A 12461-nucleotide genomic window follows, 5' to 3' on the forward strand; every position below is an offset into this window, starting at 1 on the left:
CGATTTGTAAACCAACATGGTGTACACGTTTAGGTACGGTTACATAAACCTAAATGAGGGTACATTTCATTTCTGTGTAACAAGCTAAGTTCGATCTAATGGTTTGAAATATATTAGCTTGGTTGAATCAGGTTTTTCATATAACGGTGATTATCGAATGCTTTGTTACCAAGGTAACTTAGATTTTACACCATGATTTGAAAACTATATAAAGGAGAACTCTAGAAACTGGGAAGACTAACCCCCACACCTCTTGTGTGTTACTAGTTGAATAACTAAAGTCGATTCTCCTTTAACATTAGGTTTCTTTTCGAGACCCTATAGGTTAACGACTTGAAGACTTCATTGGGATTGTGAAGCCAGACCCAACTATTATCTTTGTAGTTGCGTAATATGATCCTGCTGTTTCTATAGTGTTGAGTAGAATTGAAATAATTGGCTCGGGATTGTATATCTCCGATAGGAAAGATAGAAAAGTAATCACAAACAAACTTCTTCTCATTGTTCGTGATTCCGCAATAACTTATTTCGCTAGTTGGTTAAGTTTATTGTGAGTTGATCGATAATACTAGGACGTTCTTCGGGAATATAAGTCTGGGTTATCAATTGGTTCCTATTCACTCTGATTTATCAAAAGACGGAACAAAAACTCTTGTGTATTTCCGTGGGAGACAGATTTATTCAATCATATAGACTTTTCTGTGTGAGACAGATTTGTTTATCAAGTCTTCAACTTTGGGTCGTAGCAACTCTTAATTGTGGGTGAGATCAGCTAAGGGAATCAAGTGCATAGTATCCTGCTGGGATCAGAGACGTAAGGAGCGCAACTGTACCTTGAATCAGTGTGAGACTGATAAAAGTTCAACTACAGTTCAATTCGAAGTTAATTGGTAGTAGATTAGTGTCTGTAGCGCCTTAATACAGTGTGGTGTTCAAACTGGATTACGTCCCTGGGTTTTTCTGCATTTGCGCTTTCCTCTAACAAAATTTTGATGTCTGTGTTATTTCTTTTCCGCATTATATTTTATTATATAATTGAAATATCACAGATTTTGCATTAAGATCAATCAACTAGAATATCCCACCTTCGATTGTTGATTTATATTGATTGACACTTTGTAGACACCCCAATTTTGCACGATCATGAATGTCGCCGCAAAATCGTTTCGGAAGTGGTCTAGGTGTTAGGACGTGACTATCACCTAATAAGTCCCAAATGTGATCTAGTCTTATAATCTGCCAGCTAGACGACCATCCTAGGGCCATGCCGTGATTAGACTAGGTTCATTGGGAAACCAAAAGTCCATTTTGCTCCTCCATCATCCAAGTCCACATTTCACCAAGTACCCACCAGTTCCGAAGTTTGAACTGGACGTGCATGATAGTCCACCGACAATTAATTAAGTCCCACAGAGTCACCAAACCCGTGTAAACTAGTTACTAGGCCCACTAGTCCTAAAGTCTGAGTTAGACGTCCACCCTAATAGCAAATGAGTAAAAATGTCGACATCATTTCTAGCTTTGCTCCTAAGTCTTTCCGTCTAACTAAAATCCTAGGCTTAAATGAAATCTTTTTCTTTCTTTTTTTTTTCTTTTTTTTTTTTTCTTTTTTTTAGGTGAAATGGGAAAAAAAGAAACAAAAGAAGACAGCAGCTAAGAAGAAAGAAAATGAGCTGCTTCAAGAGCTAGAATGGAAGAAATGCATGAAGGTGGTTGGGAAGATGTCCACCAGTTCTGGACATGATTTGCGACAGCAAATTTGGCGAGTTTATGAGCGGCATCATTAGCTTCTCGCGGCGCGGACTGATATGTGACTTGACCCAAGGTTGATGCAGACGATTTAATTTCTTCAATGAACCTGGAGATTCTCCAAGGAATTCTAGTTGATTCACCATTTAAGATTCTCACAATGGATTGGGAATCACTTTCAATCTCAATATTGTTATAATTCATCCTTGAAGCTAAAGAGAAAGCCAACAAAAAACCACCTGCTTCGGAAACAAGAGGGTTACGGATTGCACTGAGAGATGTGCCTGCACTTAAAAATCTTCCTTGAGAATCCCTTGCAACAACAGCACAGGAGGAATTGTTCTTACCAATGGCAGCATCGATGTTAATTTTGACTGCATCTGTTGTAGGAGGTATCCAAGGATTGCATCGGTGCGTCACTGGAATGTGACCGGTACCGGTGGCAGTAGAAAGCTCCGGGTCCTCATTATCATTGTAGTATAGATTAAACCAGAACAATCCATGATTGATTACCGAGTTAATGTTAATTTTTTCTTTCTCGGAGACCAATTTATTCCTGGCATGCCATATCGCCCAAAGTAAGCTTGCTCCTAAACAAAAGTACTGACCATTATCACTTATTTCTAACCAGCTGGATACAAGACTTCGCAGCGAAGTTTGTCCGTCATTTATAATTCTCAAACTTAAAGGAGAAGCGAAGAGAATTAATTGGGAAAGATTACAACGAAGAAATAAGTGGTCAACAGTCTCGACTTCACTAAAACAAAGCTGACAGTCATTTGGTGCACCCTCGATATACTTGCTAATCTTGGAGAAAACACCCACACCATCATGTAAAATTCTCCACAGAAACATGTGTATTTTAGGAGCTAATCTCTTCACTGCCCAGAATTTTTTCCATGGAAAGGAAGAATCATTAAGGGTCGATGACTCACCTTTGTTGTCAGCTAAAGTTTTTGACATGATTGAGCAGAGAAGTCACCGTGGGTAGTGTGAACCCATATAAGCTTGTCTGCAGAGTTCTTATTGATGTAGATTTCTTGAATATGGGAAGCCACCAAAGGATCGAATGTTTGCTGGATGATCTGAGAGTTCCGTGTGCCACTATCTTGGTGGATAAGGTCACTGACCAAGTTTAAATTCCGCGACATGGTACTACTGCAAGGAGGCTTAAATCCCGGAAAAGTAGGAATCCATGGGTCTGACCATAACTTGATATTGTTTCCGTTTCCCACAAGCCAAACACATCCTTCAGCTAGTAGACAACTGCAATCGAGCATTCCAGCCCACGTGGAAGAGCATTTTTGAGGTTTCTTTGGCACTCCAAAATGACCCTTCTTTGAGATACTTGGCTCTAAGAATCTGATGTTGGGGAATAACAATTAAAATTGATAATATATATCAAAACAACAACACTAAGTAAGAGTCACTTATCTGATTTGTGTATCATCTCCCAAAGGATTGTTGATATCTTGAAAAAATCGATCCCTGTTGAACACCACAAATGAAGAAACCGGTAATGGTAAATTGAGCCATATGTTCAACATGCAGTCCTTAAGACAAGAATACCCGGCTACACTCTGAAAAAGATGATGCTATAGCCCTACTGGACACATGCCTCCAGGATTCAACAATCTCAATAAAGTTTGAATAGCACGTCCAAACGTTATTCTACTAGAGCTTGGCAGCGTAAAACTCATCGATTTTCCTTACATAAAATCTCTCATTTTATTTCTTTAAAGCATATATAGAAAAACCAAACGAGAAAGATATCTCGTCTTTTTGTTGCAAGGAAAGGTGAAGAAGATAAATCTAGAAAATTCTTCCATGACAATTAAGTTTTTCATTCAATCAAAATATATATACGATACGTTTATCCCATAAAGGCTGAGAGATAAATTTGGAAGGTATTTTTATTATTTTGAAAAAAGTTTTTTATTAATTTTCATTCACTAAAAAAACTTTGTTTTTTCAACAATCCCCCACATGAATGAAAACATGACGTAAAAGATCTTGGTAAACTTACTGAGTGTAAAACTTTGTTTTTCCAACCCCACGATCCGACCTGACTGGATGGACTGGCGGATGTGTGTCAAAATCATACTATCCATTCCAAGCCTCTCTCGTACACAAAAGTGTGTTGACCCCAGGGTCATACTATGGTTCGTAAAAATCATAGCAGCATGGAGAGCTTTCATCTTTAGTTACCCATAGGTGGGACTAAAGGTTACGTTCTCCAAAGTGAAAATGAGCCAGTGAACCCTTAGTGACCCTTAGATCCTAAGAACTAGTAATACCAAGACCATAAAAACAACATAAAACTCATTTTCTCAAAATGATTAAAAGTAGATAAAAACGATAAAACATGAAATACCATTATAGGCAGAGGTGTCCATGAGGTCTTGAACCTTTGCTTAGTGAGAGATTACCGGAACTACTTGCTAGACAGTGAACACGATGTCTTGAACTGCTAGCGTTTTGTGTAATCCGCGATAATAACCACGCATGATATTTCCAAGTTTTCTGCCAAGCTTATGTCGTTGTGTCCATTTTTGCCCTGGACGTATCTGGTTTCTCAGAATGCTCTAGAGAATCAGCTCAAATTCTCATATGAAGCTACCCACTTCCTCATTCAGATAGGTGAGTTCCATCAAGAGTGTTTACTGCTACACCCTCCTTCAATCTTAAATTGAAACTATAGAACTCATTAAGACTTATCAAAAGTCATCCTTCACATGCAGTCACACTATCACTTCTACACCATAGGGAAGGGACAGAGAATATAATTCTCTTGGGATCTCCAGTCAGCAAGGTTGAGTATCCTACATGGAAGGTTTATTTTATGAGCTTAAGTCCCATCCCCTCGATGTATAATTACAAACTATCTCTCTAGATAATCCTTTCGTCAAAGGATCACTAATTTTTCTATTGACTTCATTAAGTCTATAAAGATTACTTCATTAGAGAGTATAGTTGTCTTACCGAATTAGCCTTCTCAGAGTATGTCTAGACTTTGTCATTGCTCATTTACTTTAGACTCACATAGTCAATTGAGTTTCTGCAATGATGGCCACAGGCTTCGGTCACAGAGGAATATCTTTTAAGAAGCATATCTTAATAGAAATCCGTCTTCCTCTTGTGCTTGAATTAAAGCGCACGAACTTTGATTTCTTGAAAAATCAATTTCATCATGTCTGTTTTAAGGACTTCCTTAGATAGTCACTTATTAAGAGGATACACATATAGGCTTAGCTTTTTCCGTAACCTCGAACAATAACATCTCTTAAGGTCAGTACAATATGTATACATACACAATTTAAGATGTACCTCAAGTATCACAAGTCTTTGATCAAATCATCCCATTCTTTTGAGATACTAGTGTATTTGTATACACCTGATATACTGTACATTTACAACATACATTAAACGCATCGAGTTTGACAAAGACCATTTCCTTCATAATTTCTTTTGGTTCCCTTCAATCCTTTAGATCATTCATCCAACTTGGTCTTTCAGTCATCGTAAATATCATATATTTCATAGGTGGTTGTAAAGCGTTTAAAAAATACATGTATTATTCACTAGTATATTAATTACAACTTCCTCAAAATTAAGGTTAGTGCAATATATATCACATATTTGAAATTAAATATGTATCTCATGCATTCCAATCTCTGGTCCTCTAGTCAGAGCATCCCTCTTATTCCCAGGGTAAAAGTGAACATGCACATCTGTTTTACAATACATTTTAAACATATTAGACAGAAACCATATCCTCAAAATTTCTTTTGGTTACCTACTGATCCTTTAGACCACGTCAACCGCATATTGGTTTCCTGTCAAATCTTAAACAACACACTGATTTATTAGTAAATGTAAAACATGTTTATCATATCATAAGATACGTCATAATAAAGGCAATCAATAACATTAGTATCTATGCTTATACAAATATATATGTAAAATCAGGTTGCATTAGGTACACTTCATTATATACAAACGTTGTAGTTTGACCCACATCTGATTAACTTTTCAAAAATACTTTCTCAAAATCCGCTTGTGTATCATTGCACATTGACACACAATTAATGCCTCATAATTTCATTTTACTGACATGGGAAAAAACGTGCCAAAATATTCTCTGAATTACTTCTTTTCTATAAACCGCAATTTCAGCTTACTTCTAAAACCCGTTTACAAGAGATTTGATAAGAAGACTCACAATTAGTCTAAGGATAGATGTCAGCAATAGACTATCCAAGTCGAACCTCAATACTGCCTTCTTCTCTTTCTTCAAAAACACAAACAGAGCCAAAATGAACTTTTCATGGGAAATGTCTAAGGTTTCTCTTGTTAGATCCAGACCATCAAGATCATCCTTTCAATAACTCATGACAACTAATCGAATGTTTCTAACTCCCAAACTTACATGAGTTATGGTTATAAGCATTCTGGTTACCCACTAAGAACAAATTATCCATTGGTCTTGTCATGATTATCCTTAGAAGTTTTCGTCTCGTACCTGCGGCAGTCGAGGTGTAAGGATTAAAAGATCATATATCTTAGCCCCCATTTTTATTTTGAATTCTGAAAGACTAGTCACAAGTAACATATCATTATCTAAGTCAAGTGTGCCTTTTGGGAACACTGGGGTTAAAGTTGGCAAACAAGCCCAAAATCCGTGGATTAGCCCGGCCCGGACCGTTAAAACCCGCACCCGACTTGGCTGGTTTCTAAACAAGCCGGATTAGGGTTGGGAAAATTCCGACTTGTGAGAAAATGGGTACACCCGTCCCCGACCATAAACCCAAACAACTCAGATTTTATTGGTGATTTTCCCGCGTCTTTCTTAGAAACAAGAATTTAAGCAAATGGTGATTTTAACTCTAAAGTATATACCGCAATCCGAAATTTATCATTGAAACATACAAAACATGCTTCGCACCTCTCCTAGTAAAACCGGCACAAAACAAAATGTACCGGAAATACTCCACACGACCATATCCTATTAGTGATGTAATTGAAGTGTAAGTTAACATTCTATTTGCCCTACTATTTAAACCACCAAGGGTTAGGGCATCCTCATCATTCTTAGTTTCTTATTATTCTCTTCCTCTCTGTTTTCCGCCGCCGCCACTCTCAAAACACACCACAGATCTGGATCGATCATGGCTTGTGATGTTGATGATCTTCAGCATAAACAGCAAGACACTCAGCATTATGATATATTCTCTCAATCATAAGTTGTTGCTCCTGGTCCTGTATTGTTTTTCTCAAACCTTGATTCAGTTAAGTTGGGATCTTTAATTTGAATGCAAGTTTAATTTCAGTAGCTAAGAAACGAAACATTGTTGAACTGGATGCTAGATCTTACACATTTCAAGTAGTATTACCCAATAAAGTGAGTGTTATTGTTAAGTTAGAAAGGTCAAGAGACGCAGCAGTATTATCAGTCCAAGAATTCAAGACTCTGGTGAGAGCAGAGTATGAGTATTTGAGATCGATCATGGGTGTCTCTTCTGTGAAGAATAGAAGAAAGATCTTTTGGTCAAGCCCAAATCTGTGTTTCAAATATCACGGTCTCAAACTATTCAAGCTATTCTTGTGTTTGTTTGAACATGAGAAAATGCACAACTTAATACTTGATGTGAGTGATTATCTTGATTTGATATTTTCTGGATTTGGTTTCATATATATATATAGTTTGATATCTTCTTTGCTATTTTTGGCAGGATGGACAGATGAGTCTTGGGATGGATGTAGAGATTCCAAGGTTTTGCCCTGGCCTTGCTATTCAAGGTAACTTTTTACTTTTATCTTTATTTACATTTTATCTTCATAAAAAAAAAGTGAAATTGCTGGACATAAGAGGAGATTGATAATGGTGATGTGGTTGATTGAGCTTGGTTGGTTTCATGGTTGGGATTTTGGAGTTCACCAGGTGCAAACATAAGAGTTTTAGGGATTTTTATTATTTACTTTTTCTTATAGCCTTAGATGGAGCAATTTCAGATACTTAACATCTTGGAAATGTGAATTTTTAACATCTAAGGATTTTGATTTATTTACTGCAGACGATTAATTTGTGGTGATATAAATTGGTTTGTGGTTGTTAATCTCTTTTAATTTTGGATTTTCATGTTTCAATGGTAATAGTCACAAATGTGTATTTTAGGTCTAGGCTAACCCCAGTGGAGTACTTTTTCTATGTGAAGCACTTTAAATTTCATTCATCTATTTCCTGCGTCTTTGAATTTCTGACTCACTAAGTTTTAGGCTGGACTCAATTTTGAGCTTATTTAAGCCGTTAATTCGAATCTACTGTAACTTGAATAGATTAGGATTCTTTTGCACATCCTTGCCCAACTTGTTCACTTTATATACTACTGATTTTAGACCTCAAACGGCTTAACCCGCCTGATACAATTGATCCTTTAGAACTAAAATACGACATCAGATGATTTTTGTGGATAGCATTATGAATTTTAATAGCATCTGGCCACTGATTGTTCTATCCAACAATTTAGAGCTGGAAGAAGTCACTTGTGTATATAGTTCTCTACTTACTTTTGAGCTGTTATTATGGTGTATGTTCCGGGTATGAGAAACAGTTGATAGAAGTGATCCCCACACTGAAACAAGTCTATGCAAAGTCAAACTAATCAGTTGATATTGTGTTTGCTATAAATATCCGTTTGCCGTATCTTCATGTTTTAGTGGTATTTTCTATTATGTTTTAAATTCTTTTTACCTTATGTATGTGGCCTGAGACACAATTTTGAGCTTGTTTAAGAGTGTAATTCTTGTAATTGGACTACTTATGTGCGGTTAAAGGCTTAGGATTGTTTTACACCATTGCCTTCCTTGTTTCTGCTGTCTTTCTATGCAGAGCGTCGTGGTACTGTTATCATAGGCCTGCCTTTGACGAGAGGAAGGATAGCATTTGGATCAGACACCCGCTGCACTTACAAAAATGGGTTATTGGTGAAGCTGAAATCAGGGGGTATGATTCATCGAACGTCTTAAACAGCCTTCTCTATTTATAAAATGTAGTTTTACATGGTCATTTCGTATGGGGAATGAAAATACATCCCTTTATTCGTTCTCCAAATGATAAACCTATTACTAGATTGTTTTCAAGACGCAAACTTCTAGCTAGGTTACAGTCTGATAAACCTTGTTTTCAAGATCGTATAGTTCATGAGGTTTTGTTGTTGATTTTAGAACCTTGTTAGTTTCTAGAATTTGTAACCGTTTATATAATGTAACAGTCGAATATCAGAGCCCCAAACTGCTCAGGGTGGATGCAAATGTGTCGATGGCTACTTGTGGTGATGAGAGTTTTAACTTGATGGTGTACCAGGAGGTGGCCAGAAAAGTAATTTTCTTATCTTAAAATTACTTAATTACAAATGTACAAAATGACTAAGTTGTTGTGAACTTAAATGGTTTTGATGTAGTCAATGACCGAAATGCGTACAACAGACGGATTAGCATCTCTAGTCGAGAAAACCATGGGCGCATACTACCGTGATTCCATCAAATCAGGTACACTGTCCACATTGTTTACATCTTATAAAGTGTTTTATACTAGTATTTTCTAAGCCACTGCTGTCACAATTCAGAAATATTAAGAGAACTCCTTTGAGCAAATAACTTTAGATTGTAAGAGTAATCCAGTTTTTTTTCTTCTTGCTGAATCACACATTTTATTGATTGAATAGCCAAAACAAAGCCAAAGTTAATACAGGACTAAACTGACTCATGAAAATAAAGCCTAATAGAGAACTCCTGATATTTCAGTTCTTTTTAAACTCTGAGGCCTGCCCAGATGTATTGTTTTTTCTCCAGCACCCAAAGTTGCTCCTTGTTTTGCCAAAGTGATTGCAGTAAGTTTATCACACTAAGGCAATGAATGAATTTAATTTCCTCAAACTTCTGCTTTACCTTCTGCCATCTTGCTCTGATATACCAAGGTACTTCTCCATTACTGAAACGATCAATAACTAGCTTTAAGTCAGACTGAATTATTACCTTATTGCATTCCATAGAGATAGCCATTCAAGAGCACACAGAACTGCATATTCTCCAGCTATAGCTTTGTCTGCCACTCCCACACCACCTGTTAGAGTACCTAGTACCTGGCTTTTATAGTTCCTAGCAATCACTCCAATACCAGCATTTCCTGGATTCCCAAAGGAAATTCCAGCACAACAAAGTAGTATATAACCTTCTGCAGGAGCTGACCAGAATGATTCATTAATATAATGAAATTTAATACCTCTATCACCAATTTTAAAGAAGTATATCACTCGAGAATCACAATCCTGTCCCCATTTATTTCCTTTCATTCTATAACTTCCTTCCTGAACAAATTTTTATATCTTATTATTTTGATGAATGATTGATTATTGCTAATCTAATCGATTGATGTTTTATTTACGTGATTCTTCTTGTACTAGGATTGTGTGAATTTTTTATTATTAGTGTACTTTGTACACAAAGAGCTTATTCAGGAACATAAGTTGTTCGTACTATTGCCTCTTTCAATCCATCTATACATTTTCTATATATTTGGTTGCCATATAGGAAGCGAGCTCAGTGATCTTTCCCTTTTGAATAATAAATATAAGAGTCTAATTTATTCTCACCATGTTTTTCGATTGCAACCTTTATGTACTGATCAGAAGTTTTTAGAAGGCCTCTCTTTTTTTCCCTCCTGAAATAGGCGTAAGTGTTTTTGAGGTTTTCTATTGGAACAGTAATTTTGGGTACCAACCTCTGAATTTTGATTTCTTGAGATTATTGATGGATGGGTATTTTGATTTCTTTTGCGTTATGGCTCATTTTGATATAGATGCTTAATTGAAAGTACTACTACTGAATTAGTGAATACCTATTAGAAATTTAGAATGCTTTGCAATTTCGACATGTATGGTTGATTTATGATTGACTTTGCCAAGTAAATATGGCACGATACTTCCTTAGCTAGTTTTAATGTCATCTTATTGATAGTGTGTAATACTGTGTATGGAATGGAACTGTGCATGGTTGTGAATCTTGTGACTCAGGTTTGTTTTGATCTATCGGGGTTTGTACATGTTGAATATGAAATTAGAGTTGTCCTGGTTATGTAAATTATGTATAATGTAGATTTAGCTGAAATGATATTACAACATAAGCTAGTTGTGCAGGTGTTGTTGTTGTGAAGTTGAAAGTTGAAAGTTTTTCAGATGTTACACTTTAGCTGATTTCAAATGTTCTGACTTGCTTTCTTTAAATCGAGATATGAGAGGGTTTCTGAAAGTAAATGCTTGTTCTTATGCTCACCATTAGGCATAATGCATGTAACATATTGCAGTCCGCTTCACTTTTTTTGATTAACCACAATATATATTTTGTGCAGGAAGTGGTTATTAATATCTTTATTGTTGGACACAAAGTCACAAAGTACAAACAATGGTATTACTACAGTCTTGAAGGGTATTTTTCTTTGTTGAAGATATCATAAACTGATGAAGTATTAAACTACTAAATACTAATACTAATGATTAGTATACTGTGCACGTGTAATTGTGTTCTGTATTCTGTGTTCCTTCTATGGTGCAACTCCAAATGCAAAAGTACCGTCAAGTTTTGCAATTTTCTTGATTCTTTCACTAAGTTTTTAAATTTTGGTGTGACACTGTGACCGTTGAATCTGAATTGAATTGAAATATCAAATGAATGTTAGGTTGCAGAGAATGAGCTTTAGATGGCTTGAATGTGGCCAGAAATAGACCAGAAATAAGAGGAAACTATGTCAAACCGGTTTCTAGTGAGTTGACCAACCAGAAATGGGCTAACCCGTTAACCCGCAAGTTTTACCCGTTACGGACACGGGTTGAAAAAATTACCACCCGTGAAGAATATCAACCCGCAGGTTTTGGCCCGTGTTAACCCGAATCCGTATAAGCCGTAACAAGCCAGCCCCGGCCCGCCCGTTTGCCAGCTCTAACTGAGGTGCACCAGCCAAAGAAACAAAAAGAATAATCTTGATTTACCTTGCGAGAATCGGATCTCTACGTAATAGTTCTTAAACAATTCAACAACCCTTTAACTCGGGAGTGGTGTTTGTAAACAACACTCTTGAGACGCTGAACAAAATATTCAAGGATCTAAACATATGCATCAAAATTCATCAACGCCTACGGATGCATAAGCCACTCAACTGGCCAAAATGCCTTGAATCCGTCCAAGTATGACTATGGCCAAAGGTCCCCCACATTTTAGTACTTCCATTAAGTTTAAAAAGGCGACTAGGATAGCAAACCAACATGATAAACCTACCTTCGTCTCCTTTAGTTGAAATTCCCAGCATATTTTAGAATGTTCTTATTCTACATTGTCATTACAAAGGTGTCAACCTAAATAATTTCTCAATGACAATTACATACACTAATTATTTTTAGGAGTGTTTACCATAATTCTTCAATTGTTACTTCGAGAACAGATTTACACAAGTGACACAACTCAAAATAAACATGCAATCATCCTTCTGGACGCGGTGGGTACCTGACCTGAAATCCACTGTACCATTGCATTTTGTTGAAGGAGATGAATTGCTGCACAATACATACTAATACCGTCATAGACGCTTTCGTCGATGGAGAATGCACTATGATTGGCAATTTGGCACGATCTAGTGTTCCTGTTTCCGCATCCATCAGATC

The 12461-nt window shown here is 36.6% G+C and overlaps 2 protein-coding genes across 3 annotated transcripts; one reads left to right on the plus strand and one right to left on the minus strand.

Annotated features, from left to right (window-relative positions):
* Positions 1 to 1653: 1653 nt before the first annotated feature.
* On the minus strand, positions 1654 to 2712 carry LOC113315863. Its single transcript, XM_026564109.1, has one exon. It carries the CDS (start codon positions 2710 to 2712, stop codon positions 1654 to 1656), a length of 1059 nt encoding a protein of 352 aa, XP_026419894.1.
* A 4142-nt stretch (positions 2713 to 6854) lies between these two features.
* LOC113319639 lies at positions 6855 to 11421 on the plus strand. Of its 2 annotated transcripts, none has more exons than XM_026567885.1 (6): positions 6855 to 7396; positions 7482 to 7548; positions 8639 to 8752; positions 9021 to 9127; positions 9210 to 9297; positions 11156 to 11421. In XM_026567885.1, exons 1-6 carry the CDS (start codon positions 7256 to 7258, stop codon positions 11167 to 11169), a joined length of 531 nt encoding a protein of 176 aa, XP_026423670.1. In that variant the 5' UTR covers positions 6855 to 7255; the 3' UTR covers positions 11170 to 11421. The 2 variants fall into 2 exon arrangements, with proteins under 2 accessions (XP_026423670.1, XP_026423669.1); XM_026567884.1 differs by lacking the exon at positions 11156 to 11421 and adding an exon at positions 9553 to 11149.
* Positions 11422 to 12461: the final 1040 nt, after the last annotated feature.

Source organism: Papaver somniferum, chromosome 10 (assembly GCF_003573695.1).
Source record: "Papaver somniferum cultivar HN1 chromosome 10, ASM357369v1, whole genome shotgun sequence".
Lineage (NCBI taxonomy): Eukaryota > Viridiplantae > Streptophyta > Magnoliopsida > Ranunculales > Papaveraceae > Papaver > Papaver somniferum.

What these genes read in the sequence shown, in the direction of transcription:
- LOC113315863 (XM_026564109.1), bottom strand. Translation starts at nt 2,712, where the DNA reads ATGTCAAAAACTTTAGCTGACAACAAAGGTGAGTCATCGACCCTTAAT.
- LOC113319639 (XM_026567884.1), top strand. Translation starts at nt 7,256, where the DNA reads ATGGGTGTCTCTTCTGTGAAGAATAGAAGAAAGATCTTTTGGTCAAGC. An exon ending in TGCACAACTTAATACTTGAT is followed by an intron (nt 7,397 to 7,481) that starts GTGAGTGATTAT and finishes TATTTTTGGCAG; the next exon opens with GATGGACAGATGAGTCTTGG. An exon ending in ACCAGGAGGTGGCCAGAAAA is followed by an intron (nt 9,128 to 9,209) that starts GTAATTTTCTTA and finishes GTTTTGATGTAG; the next exon opens with TCAATGACCGAAATGCGTAC.